Here is a 23,144-nt window from a genome sequence, read left to right on the forward strand (position 1 = left end):
GGACCTTTATATAAATGCAATTTTTTGAGCAGTATATTTATAAACGATATGTAAATTTTGTGAAATGCACCGAAAGTTTGTTATTGTTCATCTTTTAAACTTTCAGTGGCAATGAAAGCTATGAACAAAGTAGCAAGTCACATAAATGAAATGCAGAAATTACATGAAGAATATGGTGCTGTTTTTGACCAGCTTATAGCTGAGCAAACTGGAGAGAAGAAAGAGGTAAGAGAATATATTCTTTAACTTGAAGAAAAATGTATAGTTTGGGTATATAATTTTGTTTATTGTTAATTCTCTAAGTGATGTAAGCCAAGCTTCCTTCTTAGCTCTCTTTACTCAGTCAGATGTAGCCATTTTTCCACAATTGACATTGTACTAACATAAATACTTGCCTTTTGCCAATATATTTTCATCCCACTTAGATCATTAGTAGGAAAATATCGGAGAAGATTCCTGGAGACAGGATTCACAAGTATTTGGAGAAGCGTAGTCCAAATCTGATTAGGGAGAGTTGTCATGGCTTTTTGAGGGGCAGGTCATATCACAGGAGCCTGATTGACTTCTCCAAGGAAGCGACAAAACAAGTTGATGAAGGTAGAATGATGGATGTAGTGTATATGGATTTTAGTAAGGTGTTCGGCAAAGCTCCTATGATAGGCTCATTTTAAAAAGTCAGGAGGCATGGGATCCAGGGAAACTTGGCTGCATGGATTTGTAATTGACTGTAGAATGCAGACGGTGGTACTAAATGGAGAGTATTCTGCCTGGAGATTAGTGATTAGTGGTGTTCTGCAGGGATAGGGTAGTTAAGTAAGCTTATGGGGTGTTAGATTTCATAAGTTGAGGGATAGATTTTAAGAGACGGGATGTAATGATGCAGCTTTATAAAACTCTAGTTAGCCCACACTTAGAGTACTGTGTCCAGTTCTAGTCACCTCACTATAGCAAGGATGTGGAAGCATTGGAAAGGGTACAGAGGAGATTTTCCATGATGCTGCCTGGTTTAGAGAGTATGGATTATGATCAGAGATTAAGGGAGCTAGGGCTTTACTCTTTGGAGAGAAGGAGGATGAGAGGAGACATGATAGAGGTGTACAAGATATTAAGAGGAATAGACAGAATGGACAGCCAGCACCTCTTTCCTAGGGCACCACTGCTCAGTACAAGAGGACGTGGCTTTAAGGTAAGGGGAGGGAAGTTCAAGGGGGATATTAGAGGAAGGTTTTTCACTCAGAGAGTGGTTGGTGCGTGGAATGCACTGCCTGAGTCAGTGGTGGAGGCAGATACACTAGGGAAGTTTAAGAGACTACTAGACAGGTATATGGAGGAATTTAAGGTGGGGGTTATATGGGAGGCAGGGTTTGAGGGTCGGCACAACATTGTGGGCTGAAGGGCCTGTAATGTGCTGTACTATTCTTTGTTCTACGTTCTATGATCTGTTCTGGGACCCCTACTTTTTGTGATTTTTATAAATAACTTAAGAAAGGAAGGAGACGGTTGGGTTAATAAGTTTGCAGGTGGCATGAAAGTTGGCATTGTGGATGGTGTAGACCATATATGTCAAACTCAAGGCCCGCGGGCCAAATCCGGCCCGTGGTGGAATTATCTTTGGCCCACAAGATAATATCTAATTACTATTAAAGCTGGCCCCAGTAATCGAAGTGCTTATGGCGTATGATATGGCTAATGCTGAGTTTATTCAGGTACCAGGTTTTCAGGGTTTTTAGTGTTTATTCGGCAGTCTTGCTCGGCAGTCTTCTTCATAAGAAACGGAATTTGTAAAGTGAAACACTTTGTAGTTATAGCAGAGACTGAGACACATGAGAGCAGGCTGAAAAAACGGAGGCAACGAAAGCTGCGTTCGCACGCGTCCGACTGATCCGGCCCGCATGAAGCTGCATTTTGCTCAATCCGGCCTGTGACCTAAAATGAGTTTGACACTCCTGGTGTAAACGATCAGCATAGGTTACAACAGGGCATTGACAGAATGTAGAACTGGCTTGAGAAGTGGTAGATGGAGTTCAATCCAGGAAAGTGTGAAGTGGTACAATTTAGAAGGTCGAACTTGATGGCCGATTGCAAAGTTAATAGCGAGATTCTCAGCAGTGTGGAGGAACAGAATGATCTTGTTGTCCTTGACTGTAGATAGCACAAAGCTGTCAGGCACCTTGATAGTGTGGTTAAAAAGGTATGAGGTGTGTTCACTTTCATTAATTGGGGAATTGAGTTCAAGGGCCACAAGGCCCTTTATTGTTGCTGCTCTATAAAATTTTGGTTAGACCACACTTGGAGTAATGTGTTCAGTTCTGGTTGCTTCATTATAGGAAGGATGTGGAAGATTTAGAGTGCAGAGGAGATTTACCGTGATGCTGCCTGGATTAGAGAACGTGTTTTATGAGGAAAGTTTGAGCGAGCTTGGGCTTTTATCTTTGGAGAAAAGGAGGATGGGAGGTGACTTCATTGAGGTGTACAGGATGAGATGTAGATAGAGTGGACAGCTAGAGACTTTTCCAGAGCAGAATTGGCTAACATGAGGACGCATGATTTTAAGGTGATTGAAGGAAAGTATAGGGGTTGTCAGATGTTTTACGTGCATGGAATACACTGCTAGGATGGTGTTAGAGGCACATAAGTTAGGGACATTTAAGAGACATTTGGATAGGCACATGGATGAAAGATAAACAAAGGCCTGTGTGTGAGGAAAGGGTTAGATTGATCTTAGAGTAAATTAAAAAGTTCGCTCAATGTCATGGGATGAAGTGCATGTACATTGCTGTAATGCACTATGTCGTTCTATGTAAACTTTTCTCCTTTTTTGGGTTCTCTCCCATGTTGTGCCATTGTCAGCTAAAATTATCCTACTCCTGAGCTTAAGATCTACTTTAATATTTTAATCACCTAGTATTTGTGTAGTAAACTTCCTTTTAATGTTTTTCTCCAAAAATGAACTGACAATAACTTTAATCGTTTACAAATATTTAAAACTTTAGCTCTTGTTACACTATGTAAATGCATGCATTGATTTTTTTTTATTTACCACATGCTTAACAGTCAATTAAATGGTCTAGTTTAGAAAACAAATTGCATTTTGTTTGTTACAAATTTCTGAAATGATAAAAATGATGATAAATTATAAAACTTACCTGGGAAATTAGTGGTGGGAACAATATTTGCAACATCACGTTTTGCAATATCCTGAACATTAGTGCAATTAGTATATTACTATGTTAACCAAAGAAGGGCAAAGGAGAAAGCCAAGTTAGTTGCTCATTACATTAAAGGAAATGTAATCATGTGTCTTTTGTATCAAACAATGTATTTAAACTGTTCAACATTTAAAAAAAATTATTTAATGGAAAAGGGAATCAGTTGGATCTGACTATAAATATAAAAAAGCATCTGACAAATGAACAGTAGTTAATAACTACTTTTATTAAGTTGTTTGATCACCTAGACTATTAGTAGTAAGTTGAACTGAGCGAAATTTGGAACAAAGACCTGTTTAAATAAACAACTGCTTTAACTTTCTTTTGATGGAGCTCTGCAATTTTGCATGTGTTTAAAGCTCTTCACTCTAATTTAGAAATAACTAAATCAAAAATGTCGCTGATCTGTCCAACTAAATTCCAAAATCAATGTTAAACCTTTTATACAATTGGAATCTCTGAGGCTCTCCTAGTTTAGGTTCAACACCTCATATTTTTAGGCTCAACACTCCCTATCCTCTTCATAAAAGCAACAACTTTAGATTATATGCAAAACATCCCAAGTATCTTCTCCAAGGATTTGTTGAAGTGAGCTTTTTCTATGTACCCCACAAATTGCTTGTGTCCATACATTTTGTGCACATGTACATATGTAGGTGCTGTTGATAAGGTCAGTAATTTTTTTCTTAAGCCTACTAACTTCAAGGTGATTCACAATGGTCCTTGTGGCCAAGGTACTCTCTAAGAGTATTGAGATGGAGTTTCAACATTTCGATCCAGGGATACCAAAGGATGACAATGTGTTTCCAAGTTATATTAATGTCCTGGTTGTGGCATTTCCATCTAACTGTGGCTCATGTCCTTTTATGTGGACATGGTCATGAGTTTTCATGGTGCATAGAAACATAGAAAACCTACAGCACAATACAGGCCCTTCAACCCACAAAGTTGTGCCGAACATGTCCCTGCTTTAGAAATTACCAGGCTTACCTATAGTCCTCTATTTTTCTAAGCTCCAAGTACCTATCTAAAAGTCTCTTAAAAGATCCTATCGTATCTGCCTCCACCACCATTGCCGACAGCCCATTCCATGCACTCACCACTCTCTGTGTAAAAAACTTACCCCTGACATCTCCTCTGTACCTACTCCCCAGCACCTTAAACCTGTGTCCTCTTGTGGCAATCATTTCAGCCCTGGGAAACAGCCTCTGACTATCCACACGATCAATGACTCTCATCATCTTATACACCTCTATCAGATCACCTCTCACCTTCTGTTGCTCCAAGGAAAAAAGGCTGAGTTCACTCAACCTATTCTCATAAGGCATGCTCCCCAATCCAGGCAACATCCTTGTAGATCTCCTCTGCACCCTTTCTATGGCTTCCACATCCTTCCTGTAGTGAGGCGACCAGAACTGAGCACAGTCCTCCAAGTGGGGTCTGACCAGGGTCCTATATAGCTGCAACATTACCTCTTGGCTCCTAAATTCAATTCCACGATTGATGAAGGGCAATACACCGTACGCCTTCTTAATCACAGAGTCAACCTGCACAGCAGCTTTGAGTGTCCTATGGACTCAGACCCCAAGATCCCTCTGATCCTCCACACTGCCAAGAGTCTTGCCATTAATACTATATTTTGCCATCATACTTGACCTACCAAAATGAACCACCTCACACTTATCTGGTGCAGTTGAAGAAACCTTGTTAAATTATTGTAGTATATTTTAATGACAATGTGATCATGATGCATTGATGCTGGAAGAAGTTGAGGTGTCAATTAAGTAGGCTGCACTATCTTGGATAGTATACTTCAGTGTCACTGCACTCAAAGAGTATTTCATTACATGCTTGATGTTACTTTTTGATAGTGGAAGGTTCATTGTGAATACACTTAGTGAAACAGTCATTACAAGAAACTGATTGTGGCTTACTCATTTAGCTACAATAATTAAGCAGCTGCTCCAATTTGTTTTTATTGGGTGATTTGGCAATGGTAATCCTATAAACTCTTAAGGAGGCTGACTGGTCTCTGCTCCACTTCAAACCAAATCATGGAAGGGTTGTGCCCTGGACAGTAATCTGATGATGATTGGCAGCATTGCCTTGGGATAAAGTACATTGCTTTAACAAATGGGAATGACTGTCTTAAAAAAAAATAAGCCACGGTAGGACTGAGGAGTTCAATTAGTGTGGTTAAATTTAATATCATGTAAAATACAGGGAGAAGTAAAGCTAGGTAAATTTAGAGTCAATTAGGCAAGGGAATAAGTAAGTCAAAAGAAAATATTTTAAAATATTATTATGTTCAACCTTTAATATCTTAAACAACAATTAATTTTCAGATGGATTGACAGTTTTGATTATTATCTTTCTAGCAAAACAAATTATTTTAGTAGACAGTAACAACTATAATATTGTTCAAATAGACTATTTGCTTTTATTACTGTACTAACCTTTTACATGACAAAGTTAAAGGGCAGCCTCTTCATGAATGTAAGGGCTATATCGAATTTCTACAAAGTTTAGAGTAAACTGGCAAACAAGCCATGGTAATTTACCAAACTAGTATCCTTTGCTTGCTGGTAGTTGTTGGTTAATTCGCATATCAATAATCAAAGACAAATACTTGTTATCAACAGCATTTTCTGAGTGTGCATATAATATTTAGAAAAATTAAAATTTAATGTCACTTCATACGGGGTTACGTCAAGAAGTAAAAACAAAGGCATCTTCAATAAGAGTCAATGATTTATTTGCCCCATTTTCCAAATGCATAATTAAATGTGTTCTAATTTAAGTTTGAGCAAAACTATTGAAGTTGGAAAGGTGTTCCAAAATAGTGAATCACCACCCCTTGTCAAAAAAAAAAGATTAAGCATAAATGCGTGCAGTCGTAGGTGTTATACAGGTTGTGTTTGTTATTTACAGGTTGGGGACCTTTCAATGGGAGATCTTCTTCTCCATTCTACAGTTAGTTGGCTCAATCCTCCATCATCCTTTGGGAAGTGTAAAAAAGATCCTGAATTGGCAGCATTTGGTATGTTGTACTTCATTTTGTTCAGACTCTTGAGATATAGCTGAGTATAATATCCATTTTAGTACTATTTGTGTACAATATTTCTGGGGAATTGATGGCAGGATGGAACAGCTTCCTGAAAAGAGTCTGATATGCTCAACAATCTACTGTACGAAATTGAGTTTTACGTTGATATATTTTCAGTATCTCTGCATTGACTGTCATGTGAGAAAGAGGTAATTGTTTAAAAACACAACATCTTTTGCTATTTAATGTTCTTTGTTTCCAGTGTTCAAAGCTGCAGTTGTTCTTATCTATAAAGATGGTTTTAAGCAGAAAAGGAAACTGGTAAGTTTTTATCCTGAAATAGTGTGAGTTTTATGAGATACAGTGTATTACTTTAAATACATTATTTTGAAAAAGTAAATATAAAATAATAAAAATTAAAGAGAAATACCTTCATTTAAAAACTGGGTTTCATGATGATGTTGCAAGATAATATTCAGATATCACTATGTTAAAGAGTAACATAGATGCATTACTCAAATGACAGTTTTGCTTGTTTGAACATACCATATTTTAGTGCCATGTGACTCATTTATGGCCATTCAAAAGTGCGTGATTTTTGATCCAAATCCTGCTTGTGACTCATGTACCAAGATGCTGAGAACCGGATGTATGTCTGGAAGCTGCCTCAGCAATTGATGGCTCACCCAGTTCACAGACCACTCACTGTGCCTGTGTAGTTGGTTTCAGTATAAGCAGAAGGGGATCGATGCACAAATTGCTGGAAATAATCTGCAGATCATGTAGGATCAATGTAGAGAGAAACCACATTCAAAGGCCTTGTCAGCTGAAACATTAACTGGTTAACTCTCTGCAGATGCTGCCTAAATTGCAGAGTATTTCCAACATTTTCCATTCTTGATTTAAGTTTCCAAGTTCTGTAGTATTTTGCTTTTCATTTAACTTAAAAAGAACCTCTCTTAGCAAATTCTGACTTAGATCTGATTTATAGTGGAACCTTTTTTTATTAATTTTTTAATGTTTTTACATTGCAACGAAACAAAAATACAATAAAAAAGAGGTTTATACAGTGCAAAACAAAGATATAAAAAAACCAATTCATAACATGTAAGAAAAGCACCCATAGTAGAATAGTATAAAGTTAGTTACCACCCCACCCTCCCACTACCCAACTCCAAACCAACCTTATGATATATAAAAAAGTTAATCAAAACTATATCACCACAGAACTGTATTTATAAAAAGAAGCTATATTGCCTACTAGCTAATCTATAATATATTTACACATAAAAAAAAACCCATAAATCTTAACCATAAGAAGCTGGAAGTAAGGGATTTAAATGCAAAAGAAAAAAGGGGGGGATTAGTGGAATCTTTAAGTAATTTAATGTACACAATTCTTCTGACCAACCACTTTCCCCAATCTCCCTCCTAACCATAGCAGCAACCAATACTAATCCCCAGCTCACAACTTGCCCCACTCCTCCTCTTTGACCTACTCACATACTGCATCTCTAATATGAGCCCTTAAGTATGACCCCATCCCTTGAATTCCAACTGGTGGGTTTGGATGGAACGTCATTAAATTATAAATTCAGAAAAAATATTTTCCCAACTGTCATTACATTGCTAGAAAAAGTTGTAATTGATGTAAATCTAGGAAAACATCAGTAGGGCACAAAATAGCATTGTGTTCATTGCATAATACAATAAATAGTTAAAGAACTGTTGAAGTTCAATGATATTTCATGATGAAAATGTAATTGATAGTGATCTACAAAGAAAGAACAAAAAGCCATAAAGTTGGCTTTATTGTATGCGGGAATTGCAAAATTCTCTTAGTACAGCCATGCTTGCGTTCTAATAAAAATTATTTAAACTGAGTTATAACTTCAGTTATAAATATTTTTTCCACATTTATGCATATCTTTAACTCTATTTTCAATCATAACTGGTAATTAACTTTGCTTCAACATCTGTTGCATAAATCTTCCTTTGATTCTTGTAAAATCTCAACAAATGATGCAATCTATTCTGTGTGCAATAGGGTAACATCTCCCAGAGGGTTTCTGTCCCAGATGAACGTGATCCCTTCAGATTTCGTCATATGATTCCCACACAAGCCTTGCAAATTCGATCAGTTACTACTACAGGTATGAATATTTAATTTTATCGTTGTATATGATTAATAAAATGAAATAAGCTTCCTCAATACAGTTTAGCCTTTAATTTCTTTTGGAAGAGTGCATTGTAAAAATATGAGTGTGGATGTCATTTGCATTTGTCAATTTATCAGTTAAGTAAGTAAGTTTCATCAACTGAGTGCTATTAATCATGGAGAATTTTTTTTGAGGAAAACCTATTCATCTCTACATCAGTTATCTTTTATTCAAATTGAAGGATGTATTTGCAGAGGTATTTTCCCCAGATACATCTACCCACATCAATTAATTCAACATTGATGTCAATTTATTCATGACAATGGAAGCAATTTGCAAGTGAATCTCTTCAGATTAATATGTTACAATTTTGGGTTTTCTTGCTAGCTACAGTTTGGTTTTTGTATCAGAACATAGAACATGGACTGTACAGAACAGGAAAAGGCCCTTTAGCCCCGGATGTTGAGCCAGACTAATTAAATTAGTAACCAAATCCCCACGTAAACTAATCCCTTCTGCCTGCACAATGTTGATATTCCTCCTTTTATTTCATATTCATGTGCCTATTTAAGAGCCTCCTGAATGCCTCTATCATATTTGCCTCCACTATTACCCCTGACAGCACATTCCAGGCACTCACTATAAAACAAAATCATCAGCACATCTCCTTTGTTAACCCCTCTTACTTCAAATGCATGCCCTCTGATGTTAGACATTTGAATTCTGGTAAAATGTACTGGCAGTCAAGATTCAAGATTGTTTAATGTCATTTCCAGTACACAAGCAAAGGAGAGTGAAATAATTGTTACTCTGGATCTAGTGTAGCAAAAAAACACAGTAAGATAAAGAACACAATAATAACAAAACCCACAACAACTATTTTGTAAATACATAAGAAAGCTAATGTACATTAATTGATTGTACATCCATAAAGTGATGCTAGGCACAGGAGTGTCTGTACATGAGGTAGCTAACAGGAAATGATAAACTAGAGGTAGTGGGTGGAGCTGTTGATCAGCCTTACTGCTTGGGGAAAATAACTGTTATTGTATCTGGTGGTCCAATGTAGCCTCCTCCCTGATGGGACAGGGACAAAAGTAGAGTGGGTGGGATCCTTAATGATGTTACTGGCTCTTTTCCGGCACCTTTCTGTATATATGTCCTTGATGTCAGGTAAGGTGGTGTCTTGCAGCCCTTCTATCCGCTGTCATGCAGTTTCCACACCATGCAGTGATGCAGCTTGTTAAGGTGCTCTCTACTCCACATCTGTAGGAAGACATTAGCATAGTCCAACTGTCTTCAAAGTAGAGGTGTTTGTGAGCTTTCCTGATTGTGTGGAATCTTTCTCTGCCTTTCATCATTTTATAACTATCTTCATTATCTATAAACCTCCGTGAGATCTCGCCTTAGCCTCTGCCACTGCAAGGAAAACAGTCTTCTCTGCAACCTCTCCTTATAGCATATGCCCTTTAATCCAGGCAGCGTCCTGGTAAGTGTACACTCTACGCAATGCTTCCACATCCTTCTAATGATGAGGCAACCAGAAATGAAAGCAGTTCTCCAGATGCAGACTAACTAGAGTTTTATAAGGTTAAAACATCACTTCTTGGCTCTTGAACTCAATTCCTCAACTAATAAAGACAAGAGTACAATACATCTTCTTTACCATCTTAACAATCTGTGTAAAAAGTTGCTATGGACTTAGACCCCAAGATACTTGTACATCTTGCCATTAACAATGTTCTGTGCAACATTTAACATTTGGCCGGTTTGAACCTCATTCCTAGACTTTAATGAAATTTATTAATCAGAAAAAGAGGAGGCAAACAGCCCCCTTTTTACACCAGTTGTTATGTTCAAAGCTTACACTATAAGTAGTTAAAGTCTGTCCCGAGTAGGCCGGTGCTTATGTGAAGTTCCTGAGAGTACGAGACTCCCCCCACCCCCCCAGATAGGACGCCACTCTATTGCGAGTTTAACCCCCAGTACCCATTTTCAGCTGGGTGGACTGGAGCAGTGTGTGGTTAAGTGCTCATGGACACAACACGCTGCCTTGGCTGGGGCTCGAACTCACAACCTTCAGATCGCTAGTCCAACACCTTAATCACTTGGCCATGCTCCACACACACACACTGTAAGTAGGGCAGCACAGAAATACAGCTATTAGAGCTGTTGCTTCATAGCTCCGGCATTCAAGGTTCAATCCTGATCTCAGATCCTGCCTGTGTGAAGTTTTATTCACTCTTGCTGTGACTGTATAAGTTTCCTGGTGCTCCAGCTGCTTCCCACATCTGAAAGATGTGCAGACTGTAGGTTAATTGGTCATTGTAAATTGCACAAATTGTGTAGGTGAATTATAGAATCAGGCAAGAGTCAGTGAAATGTGGGGGAATGAAATAGGATTAATGTTGGATTACTTTCATTTTGTGCTTAATGGTCAGTGTGAACTTGATGGACCAAAGAGCATGTTTCCAAGCTATATGACTCTGTAACTATATAAACTGGGGTTTTCCCCTGGTCTCATCAATTTTAAAATATTCTGATTTATCTCATTCTATTCAGGTATTTCATTGTAGTATGTCCTTTCAAGAGGTTGAATTTCAACTATGAATCAAACATCATTCCAATTATTAAATATTTTGGAATTGGAAGTTGAGCTAAACAATTAAAAATCTTTGCAAAATTTAAAAACTTGACCAATAACCATACAATGGTGCAATTCACTTGGCACATTTGTATTTGAAGTGAATGTTTTGGCTTCTCCTTCACACAGATTGTGCAGAGACCAGCTGAACTGTAGTTGTATTGTTGTATTAAATAAAGGTGAGACTTAATTTCTGTGAATGGAGCTGTATTTTAAATTATGCATAATGAAAAATTTGAAGAAACAAATATCATGAGAACATGAAAGTTAAATACACAGTATATGTCTATATTGTGATGTACATGTTATATGCTAATTGCATAAATATGCTGTTCATTGAGCATCACTTCTCAGTGTGTATGCAAGGAGAATCTTTCCCAGATAGATAGATGGTCTTGCACATATTATCATTTTTTGACTGACTGTTTAAATTTTTTTTTTATAAATCCTGACTCCCTGCATTCATGCCTTTAAGTTTATATAAGCATTGCTATATGTACATGAACGTGCTTGAATAAACTCTTTATTCGCTAAGTGAAATGCATAATGTCTAGCATGTAAATTTGTGCATTGAGGTCTTGGTACAAAGAGCATTAATTGTCATTTTTTAAAGTTTATAAATATTAATATTCAAATTATACTGATCAGAAAATCTGGACTTCTGCCCTTATGAAATAGGGATGCTGTCAGATATAAGTTACATGTTATTTTGGATCAATTGAACCTGATAAAACTACTTTTTTTACACAGGAATGTTATCTAAGAACTACAGAGGAGAAAGTGTTAAATCTTTACATGGATTAATTATAGTGTCCTTAGTTTTACAGTAAAGATTACTTCTTTTATTTACCAATTCATTGGCATCAGGCAAGGCAGTGTGACTGAAGTTATACTCTAAGTGCAGGACTTTAATAAGTTGCCAGTTGGCTGTTGTTCCGGTTTCACTCATGGAACAGGTGACCACAACCTCCGAGGTTTTCCTTGAAATGTTAAAGGCAGAAACTTCATCATCCATTGTGTTACTATGTTGAACTAGGTAACGTTTGTGATCAGCCAAGAAATGCATCAACCAGGCTGTCATTAGCTTTTGGGTTTTGTTTGTGTGGTGCTGCAGAATTTCAGATGGCTATGTGGATTTTTAAAGGCCCTTTGCCACTGTCTTTGTTTTTTCTGTGGACTTGAAGTTCAGTCTGAGCTTGCAAAGGAAGCCGCTTGAGCTGTTTTGGCCAGGAACAGCTGATGGAAAGCCATTGTCAGAGCAATATCGCAATTCTGTGTGAAATTAGATATGCACGACAGCTGTGGCAGGGTTTGCATGCCACTACTTCTAGAAGGCGAAACTTAACAGTATACTTGTCAATGAAGTTCCACTCCCCGATGAGGTCAACATGTTTTATGCACACTTTGAGAAGCAGGACAAAACTACACCTGTGCAAATCACCATAGCATCCAGTGACCCTGTGATCTCTGCCTTGAAGGCTGATATCAAAACATGCTTAAAGAGGTTAAGTCCTTGCAAGATGCCAGACTCAGAAGGTGTACCTGGTAGGGCACTGAACGCCTGTGCTAATAATCTGACTAGAGTGTTCAGGGACATCTTAAACCTCTCACTGCTGTAAGTCTGAGGTTCACATTGGCTTCAAAAGGACAGTAGTTATACCGGTGCCCAAGAAGAGCTGGTAAGTTGCCTCAATGACTATCAACTGGTCACACTCACAGCTACCATAATAAAGTGCTTCAAGAGGTTGGATATGGCTAGAATTAATTCCTGCCTGTGCAAGGACCTGGACTCACTGCAATATGCCCACCTTCATGACAGCAACAGGTCTACAGTGAGCACAATCTCTGCAGCTCTCCACTCTGTTTTGGAGCACCTAGACAACAGCAAAACATGTCAGGCTGCAGTTTATTGATTACAGCTCGGCAGTCAGCATTATCACCCTCTCCATTGTAATAACCAAGCTGAAAAACCTGTACCTCTGTCCCTCGACCCCCTCATCAAGAGACCACAGTCAGTAGGGATTGGTAGGTAACATCTTCTCCTCACTGACAGTCAATACAGGCTCATGTCAGGGATGTGTGCATAGCCCACTGCTGAAAACTCTCTGCACCCATGAATCTGTGGCTAGGCACAGCTTAAGCACCATTTATAAGCTCACAATTGACATCTCTGTTGTTGGTAAAGTCTCAGGTGGCAACAAGGAGACATATTGGAGTGGGATGGATCGGCTAGTTGAATGTTGTCACAAGAATAATCTTGCACTCAATGTTTCAAGACGAAGGAATTGATTCTGAACTTCACGAAAGGGAAGTCGGAAGAACACACACAATTGAGGGGTTAGCAGTAGAAATGGTGAGCTGCTTTAAGTTCTTGTGTGTCAGTATCTCAGAGGATCTGTCCTGGGCCCAACACATTGATGCAGTCACAGAGAAGGCATGCTGGTGATTCTGTTTTGTTAGGAGATCGAAGAGATTTGCTCTGTCACCAGAAACTCTTGTAAATAGCTACAGGTGTATGGTGGAGAGCTTGCTGACTGGTTCCCACATAGCCAGGTTCTGATGCATAGGATTTCAAGAGGCTGCTGAGGGTTGTAATCTCAGCCACCTTTATCAAGGGCATAACTCACCCCACCGTTGAGAGGATCTTCAAGAGGCAGTGCCTAAAGAAGGTGGCATCCCTCACTAAGGATCCTTACCATCTGGAACATGCCCTCTTCTCCTTACTGCTATTGAGTAGGAGGTGTAAGACCCTGAAAACTGACATGCAATGATTCTTCCCCTCGTGCATCAGATTTTTGAATGGTCATTGATCCATGACACTATGTGTTTACTATATAATTGATAGTAATTTTATATGTTTGCAATGTACTGCTGCTGCAAAACAATAAACTTCACTTCATATAAGACAATCATAATAAGCCTGATTCTGATTCTGATTCAGTGTTTCAGAGACGAATGTAAAGTACCAGAGCACAAAAAAGGAACCTCAGCCCATCTACGCCACGCTGAACTATTACTTTGCCTAGTCCCATTGACCTGCACCCAGACCATATCCCTCCATCCATGTACCTATCCAAATTTCTCTTAAGTGCTGGTAATCAAGCCCACATACACCACTCATGTTGGCAGCACATTGCACATTCAGTGAAAAAGTTCCCCTCATGTTCTCCTTATATATTTCACCTTTCACAATTAACCCCTGACCTCTAGTTCTAGCGTCACCCATCCTCAGTGGAAAAAAGCCTGCTTACATTTACTTTATCTGTGCTCCAGATAATTTTGTATACACCTATCAAATCTCTCCTCATTTTTTTTACATTCTAGGGAATAGCAGCAGACAACACAAATTATACTTGTAAATGATTTCTTTAGTATAAGGAAAACTTGCGGGTAGTTTCTGTATTTTTTAGGCCTTTAGGGAATTCTCTATGAGAGTTATCTATCCTTAGGATCCATGAGCACACAATACAGCAAAATTCCGATAATCTGCAATCCAGTTGTAAGGAAATCTGATGGGTTGGCACCTCGCTCACAGGATGTTTATTTTCATATTCCCTTTCACGATGTGGAGCTACAGTTCTTGCATTCTAGAGTCATAGAACACAGCAGCACAGACTGGCTCTTTGTCTCATCTGTTATATGCCAAACTATTAATCTGTCTAGTCTCAACAACCTGCACACAGACCATAGCTCTTCATACCCCTCACATCAATATAGCTATTCAAATTTCTCTAGAGTGTTGAAATTGAACCTGTATGCACTACTTCCACTGGTATTTCATTCCACACTCTCACCGCCCACTGAGAAAAGAAATTCACACTCTGTTTCCCTTGAACATTTCACCTTTCACCATTAACCCATGACCTCTAGTTCTAGTCTTGCCCAACCTCAATGGAGAAAGCCTGCTTACATTTATCCTGTCGACCCCCCTCCCCCTTAATTTTGTATACCTCTATCAAATGTTCCTCACGCTGTAGGAAATAAAGTCCTAACCTATTCAAGCTTTCCCTATAACTCAGGTACTCAAGTCCTGTAACATCCTTTTAAACTTTCTTAGTGCTCCTTCAATCTAATTGATATTTTTTCCTGTAGGTAGGTGACCAAAACAGAACACAATGCTCCTAATTAGGCCTCACCAACGTCTTAAACAGCTTCAACATCATTTCCCATCTCCTATACTCAGTACAGGAGATATATGAAGGCTAACATGCTTTTATCTACTTCCAAGAACCTCAGCTTCTTGGAAGTAGATAAATAACATTCTAATAAAAGATTACCAACTTGACACCTTAATCGCATTTCTGACTCTGCAGAAACTGCCTGACCTGCTGAGTATCTCCAGCGTGTTTCGTTGTTATCTTGGATAACTGCCATGCTTGTGTGACAGCTCCTGAAGCAAGTTGAACAAAGTATTCTGATATTTGGTAGAAAAGGTCAAGTGAAGCAGTGTGTTGTGTGTTGGTGCTGCTTCCCTGGCTGTTACCTCCTGGTTTCATTATGAAATTCACTGCATTCAGGATGTAAAATTGCACAAAGCAGGAAGAGAGGCACTGATACAATACATGCAACATTAAAAAGCAAAGTTTATCCTTATACTTTGAGTTATTAATCAGTGACACAACAGGTATAGATTTTTTGTAATATGCTGTTATTCATAAGATTACTGAGGAACAAAAATAGAAAGCACATACATTTATATAGTGCCTCTTTGATACCATTGCATCCCAATGTGCTTTGTGACCAGTGAGGTAGCTCAGTACCATAGCCAATGCTATAATCTAGGAAACAGGGCAGTTGATATTGACACTACAAATGTCTACAAACATTAATGTAACAATGATCAGATAGCCTGTTTCATGCTGTTGAGTGAAGAATAAATATTGGCCAGGGACAAATTCCCCATTGTTTTTAATAATAGTATTTTTGTATGTCCAGCTGAGAGGCATATTCAGTACTTAAGAGATTCTGCACATGCTGAAAATCCACAACAACATACACAAAATGTTGGAGATTCAACAGGTCAGGCAGCATCTATGGAGGGTTCAACATTTCGGGCCAAGATCCTTCATGAGGAGGAGTTTCAGCCTGAATTCAATGTGTTGTCTAAGAGGGAGAAACTCCACATACTCAATCCTATACTTTTCAAATACTTTAACAATCATTCTTAGCAGCAGGTTGAAGTATTATTGAACCCTAACTTTAGTAAGGAACAGTAGACGATAAGTGATTTTATTATTCATCTTCCAGCAAGTGAAATAGGAATTATTTTCCTGACTGGAAAATGAATACCTCCTGTTGAAAAAATTTTGTTCAGAATTCCTGCCATGGCATTTTATTACCATTTACTGTTATGCTCGATTGTGCTCCCCTACATATCAAAGAAAAATGGGAGTTGTACAGGTGCACATCAGTGAAGCAGTTGCTATTGTAGTTATGTCAGACTTTTAGAGCCTGTCCCTGACACGCTTTTACAGAAACTTAGGGCTGCATGACTGCCATGTACAAGGTTTCACCTTTTATGCATCCCAGAGATTCTTGATAAAATGTACTTCTTCCTTCAGATAAAAACTAATTACTGATCTTCTCCTGAAATTTGAACATGTGGCATATGTGGATTACAGTCATAGAGTTGTACAGCATAAAAACAGGCCCTTTGGCCCAACACATCAATACTAACTATCTATATTAATCCTACTTGTCTGCACTAATTCAATTTTGTTCTCTGCCCTGTTTACTCAGATAACTATTGTTACTGTTTCTGCCTTCACCACTTTCATAGCAGCTCATTCCAGATAGCGCTTAAACCTCTTCCCTCTCACCTTAAGCTTATGCCCTCTTAATTTTAAGATACCTCTAACATGGGTATAACCTGTCTATGCCTCTCATAATTTTACAGTACTGTGCACAAGTCTTAGCTAGGGTGTCTAAAACTTTTGCACAGTACTGTATGTGTCAAAGTGGAGCGGAGAGTGAGTTTGTAAATCTACAGGAGCAAAGGGTGTTGGGAATGGCAAGGGTGAAGTGCTGTGGGAGGGGTGTGGGACCCATGGCAGAGAAAGAGTGCCAGAGGTGGGAAGTCGCGTGGGTACAGACACACCCAACCATGAAACACCAGGCAAGGTCACTTGATTCCATGCAGCTGGTTTATTGATCATTGCAGAATGTCGCTCTGATCAGAATCATATTTATCATCACTCACTTGTGTCATGGAATTTGCTTTTTTATTGCGGCCGCAATACAGTGCAATACATAAAATCATTACAGTACTGTGCAAAAGTCGTAGGCACCCTAGCTATATATATGAGCCTAAGGTGTTTGTGCAGTACTGTAATGTAACGATAATGTAATGTCACCTCTCAGCTGCCTTCACTGCAAAGAAAAAAAATCCTAGCTTATCCTATATCTTTCAGCCCTGCAATGCAGGCAATAGCTTTGTAAATATTTTCTACACCCTCTCTAGCTTAGTCATGTCCTTCCTATAGTATGGCAACTGGAACTGCACTCAATAATCCAGGGGTAGCCTCACCAAAGTTTTCTACAACTTTATACTCCCCGACCTTTATACTCAGTGCCTCAGCCAATGAGGGCAGGTATGTCATCTACCTTCCTCACCAATCTGTCTACTAGTTTTCCAACTAGTACAATTGAACTAGTGATTTGACCAGTGATTTGAAAAAGATATAGTAATATTCTTTACATTAAAAAAAACAAATCTGCCACCACCCTCTCTCTGACCCTTGCCACCAAAACAATTTTTCATCAGGTTTCAATATCCTATTAGGAGAGGAAGAAGAATAGAACTGAAATGATTACTTTGAACTATTCTGTAATAATTGTATCCATTAAGATTGATTAGATGGAGATAATGATTTCAAATTTCACTTTTTAAGAGAATTCTGTGCACGCCCTCTGGTGGCAATGTAATGAATTTTTTTACTGCTTTGGTGGAATAAATACCGAAAAGGTTACACCCTTAACCAAAATAATAGTAGATAACTGTAATTCTTTCAAGTCTTAGGTGATCCTGACTGACCTAATATTCTTCCTCACTGACCTTTTTACCAAATACATTCTATTTGTTTCCACTCTTTTGCTTTTGCAGCTGGGGCAGGGGCAAATCCTAGAAACACTGGAGTTTGTCTTCCATTTTTTACAAGGTCGTGTGCAATGCTTTACTACATTTTTTTGATTGATCCCTGTATTCAGACATCTGTTAATTTAGCAACCAAAAATCTATAGATCAAAATCTATTGAAATCATTCTCAAATATACTGCTCAATACATAATAACATTATATTAATCCATCACATTTAGGACTTTGCGAGCAATGGATTGGCAGATTTTGTAGACTATTGGGTGTCAGCACACCAAAACTCTTTTAATTCACATGTTTTCAGATGATACACAAGATAATGATGAATTTTCTTGTGAACCTGAGAAGTTCAAAGGCAGCAAGGAAGCAGGAAGCAAGGCCCCATGTGTTTAATGAATATCAAGGTCGTTATTGTTTGTCATCTATATCAACAATGTGGATGATAATGTGCTAAGCTGGTTCAACAAAACTTTGGATGAAACCAAGACTGGGGGCATAGTGGCAGCGAGGAAGGCTATCAAATCTTGCAGCGGGATCTGAAAGTTGAAAAATGGCAGATGGAATTTAATGCAGACAAGCGTGAGGTTTTACAGTTTGGGAGAGCAAACCAGGCTTGGACTTACATGATGAGCATTCGGGCACTGAGCAATGTGGTAGAACAGAGGGATTTGGGAATACAGATCCTTAATTCCTTGAAAGCGGCGACAAAGGTAGATAATGGTCATAAAGAGGTTTTAGTACATTAGTGTTCATAAATCAAGGTATTGAGTACAGGAGTTGGGATATTATGCTGAAGTTGTATAAGACCTAATTTGGAGTATTGTGTCCAATTCTGGTCACCTACAGAAAAGATAGCAATAAGATTGAAGGAGTGCAGAGAAAGTTTACAATGATGTTGCCAGGACTTGACGATCTGAATTATAGGGAAATGTTTATTCCCTGGAACTTTATTCCCATTTGGGGAGATTTGATAGAGGTATGTAAATTTATGAGAGTTGCCAATAGGGTAAAAGTAAGCAGGCTTTTTCCACTGAGGTTGCGTGAGACTAGAACTAGAGGTCATAGATTAATAGTGCAAGGTGAAAAGTTTAAGGGAAACATGCGAGTGAATTTCTTCATACAGATGGCAGTGAGAGCGTGGAATGATCTACCAGTGGAAGTGGTGGATACAGGTTCGATTTCAATATTTAAAAGAAATTTGGATAGATAGCCACATAGATGTGAGGGGTATGGAGGACTATGTTCTGGGTACAGGTTGTTGACACGAGGCATGGACTAGATGAGACAGAAGGCTCGTGTTCTGTACTCTATGGCTCCTGAATGCAAGAACTGAAGCTCCACATTGTGAAAGGGAATACTGGAATAAACATTTTGTGAGCTAGATGCCAACCCATCAGATTTCCTTACAACTGGATTGAAAATTATCAACATTTTACTGTTTTATGTACAAACCCCATTTCCAGAAAAGTTGGGATATTTTCCAAAACGCAATAAAAACAAAAATCTGTGATATGTTAATTCACGTGAACCTTTATTTAACTGGCAAAAGTGCAAAGAAATGATTTTCAATAGTTCTACCGACCAACTTAATTGTATTTTGTAAATATACACAAATTTAGAATTTGATGGCTGCAACACACTCAACAAAAGTTGGGACAGAGTTGAAATAAGATTGAAAAGTGCACAGAATATTCAAGTAACACCGGTTTGGAAAACTCCACATTAAGCAGGCTAATTGGTAGCAGGTGAGGTATCATGACTGGGTATAAAAGTAGCGTCCATCAAAGGCTCAGTCTTTGCAAGCAAGGATGGGTCGTGGCTTACCCCTTTGTGCCAAAGTTCGTGAGAGAATTGTTAGTCAGTTCAAAAGGAACATTTCCCAACGCAAGATTGCAGAGAATTTAGGTCTTTCAACATCTATAGTACATAATATTGTGAAAATATTCAGAGAATTCAGAGACATCTCAGTGCATAAAGGGCAAGGTCGGAAACCACTGTTGAATGCGTGTGATCTTCGAACCCTCAGGCGGCACTGCCTAAGAAACGTCATGCTACTGTGACAATTATAGCCACCTGGGGTCGGGAGTACTTTGGAAAACCATTGTCACTTAACACAGTCTGTCGCTGCATCCAGAAATGCAACTTGAAACTGTATTACGCAAGGAGGAAGCCATACATCAACTCTATGCAGAAACGCCGGGGAGTTCTCTGGGCCCGAGCTCATCTCAGATGGACCGAAAGACTGTGGAACTGTGTGCTGTGGTCAGATGAGTCCACATTTCAGCTAGTTTTCGGAAAAAACGGACGTCGAGTTCTCCGTGCCAAAGATGAAAACGACCATCCTGATTGTTATCAGCAAAAGGTGCAAAAGCCAGCATCTGTGATGGTATGGGGGTGCAACAGTGCCCACGGCATGGGTGAGTTGCATGTATGTGAAGGTACCATTGACTCTGAGGCGTATATTAGGATTTTAGAGAGACGTATGTTGCCATCAAGGCGACGTCTCTTCCCGGGACGTCCATGCTTATTTCAGCAGGACAATGCCAGACCACATTCTGCATGGGCTACAACAGCGTGGCTTTGTAGACACAGAGTTCGTGTGCTTGACTGGCCTGCTGCCAGTCCAGCTCTATCTCCTATTGAAAAGGTATGGCACATCATGAAGAGGAGAATCAGACAACGGAGACCACGGACTATTGAGCAGCTGAAGTCTTATATCAAGCAAGAGTGGACAAAATTTCCAATTGCAAATCTACTACAATTAGTATCCTCAGTTCCAAAACAATTAAAAAGTGTTATTAAAAGGAAAGGTGATGTAACACAATGGTAAACATGCTTCTGTCCCAACTTTTGTTGAGTGTGTTGGAGCCATCAAATTCTAAATTTGTGTATATTTACAAAATACAATTAAGTTGGTCAGTAAAACTATTGAAAATCTTTTCTTTGTACTTTTGTCAGTTAAATAAAGGTTCACGTGAATTAACATATCACAGATTTTTGTTTTTATTGCATTTTGGATAATATCCCAACTTTTCTGGAAATGGGGTTTGTACTTACAGATCCCAAGGATAGACAAGTCTAATAGAGAATTATCTAAAGGACTATACCTTATACAGAGACTACCCTCAGGTGTTCCTTGTACTAAAGAAATAATTTACAAATGTAATTGTGTTGTTGTCTGCTTCCTTAGCAGATATTAAAGCTAATGGATGAAGGATACAGGTAAAAAAGCTTAGTCATAAATATACCATAACAAATATCATTTCATAATCTTCAAACAAATCTGCAGCTATCAAGATACCATAAATACAATTCAGTTCACTGTCATCATGTGGCAATAAGAAGTTTGACCTTATTTTTATGATTAGCTTATTGCTTAATAATTAACTGAGTCGACTCTGTCTTTATATTCAAACCCCTCAAGGTCTGCTAGTTCCTGAGCCTTATCTAGGTTTGTGTCCCTGCCAAGCCTCTGAGGTTTGCTGGCTCCTGCTGCTTTATCATCTTAATTGTAAATCAAAAACATTCTTTGAGGCATGCAACACAGCACTGGCTATGAAAGCTACTGGCCTCCCAGGTGAGCAGCCACTGTCTGTAACAGCAGCAGACATGAGAAAGACCCTGCAGGGAGTCAATCCCTGTAAGGTGGCCAGGCCAGACAACATCCCAGGCTGAGTACTCAAGGAATGTGCACACCAGCTCACTGATGTCTTCGACACTTCGCTCATTCAGGCTACTGTCTCCACATGCTTCAAATCAGACTGCATCATCCCTGTACCATAGAACTCTACACCTTCAGGAGTAACTGACTATTGCTCAGTGCACCAAGAATCATCATGAAGTGCTTTGAACATCTGATAATGGCACATATCAAAAATTCCATTCCTGCCACATTGGACACTCACCAATATGATTACTGACAGAACCGCTCTATGACAAATGTCATAGCATTTGTCATTTATCTAGCCCAGACACAAGGACACATGTCAGGATGCTGTTCTGGATTTCAGCTGGGCATTCAAAAATATTATCTCACCGACCTTGGTGAACTAACTCCGACTCCTTGGTCTAAATACATCACTGTGCAACTGGGTTTTGGACTTCTTAACGAACAGACCTCAGGTAGTCGGGATGCTCAACCGCTCCTCCCTCCCCATCATCCTCAACACGGGTGCCCCCCAGGCTGTGTGCTGAGCTTATAGCTGTACACTCTGCTCACACCTGACTGTATGTCCAAACACCCGAATAATTACGTTGTCAAGTCACTGATGACAGCATAGTGGTGGCACCAACCATAATGAGACAGCCTACCGAGAGGAGGGGGAAGAACTTGGCCTGGTGCCAGGCAAGTAACCGCTTCCTTAATGTCAATAAGACAAAGGAGATGGTTATCGAATTGGAAACTGCAAACAATTTCAAACTCCTTGGAGTGTATGTCTTGCACAATGTCTCATGGTCTCAGAACACATTCTGCACCATCAGGATAGCTCATCAATCACTCTTTTTTTCCTGAGGAAGCTGAAGAGAGCTGCACTATGCACATCCATACTCACACCATTCTACAGATGCACAGTAGAGAGCTTCCTAACAAGCTGCATTACTGCATGGTACCAAAACTGCACTACAGCAGACAGGAAGGCTCTGTCAAATTTGCCCAATGCCTCACCAGCACCAGCCTACCCACCATCAAGGACATGCAGTATATACAGAAAGGTGCTGGAAAAGGGCCAGTAACATTATAAAGGATTCCACCCACCCAGCTCATGGACTATTTGTCCCACTCCCATCAGGAAGGAGGCTATGTAGCATCCACACCAGGACCACCAATCTCATAAACAATTACTTTTCCCAAACAGTAAAGCTGACCCACACCTCTGCTTACTAAACCATCCCTCCATGTCCCAAATCACCAATTACTTTATCATTTCTTGTCAGTAACCTTATGTACAGATACGCCTGTGCCTAGCATCACTTTCTGGACATACAATCAATG

The 23,144-nt window shown here is 39.1% G+C and overlaps 1 protein-coding gene across 9 annotated transcripts in view; it reads left to right on the top strand.

Annotated features, from left to right (window-relative positions):
- The window catches only part of tiam1a (TIAM Rac1 associated GEF 1a), a 313,320-nt gene that overhangs the window by 283,923 nt on the left and 6,253 nt on the right, over window positions 1–23,144 (top strand). For all 9 annotated transcript variants that reach the window (XM_073045684.1, XM_073045683.1, XM_073045686.1 and 6 more), the window contains 4 exons: window positions 107–225; window positions 6,141–6,249; window positions 6,518–6,576; window positions 8,303–8,408. In XM_073045684.1, the coding sequence (XP_072901785.1) occupies window positions 107–225; window positions 6,141–6,249; window positions 6,518–6,576; window positions 8,303–8,408 (393 nt within the window). The remainder of the gene's footprint in view (window positions 1–106; window positions 226–6,140; window positions 6,250–6,517; window positions 6,577–8,302; window positions 8,409–23,144) is intronic.

Source organism: Hemitrygon akajei, chromosome 5 (assembly GCF_048418815.1).
Source record: "Hemitrygon akajei chromosome 5, sHemAka1.3, whole genome shotgun sequence".
NCBI lineage: Eukaryota > Metazoa > Chordata > Chondrichthyes > Myliobatiformes > Dasyatidae > Hemitrygon > Hemitrygon akajei.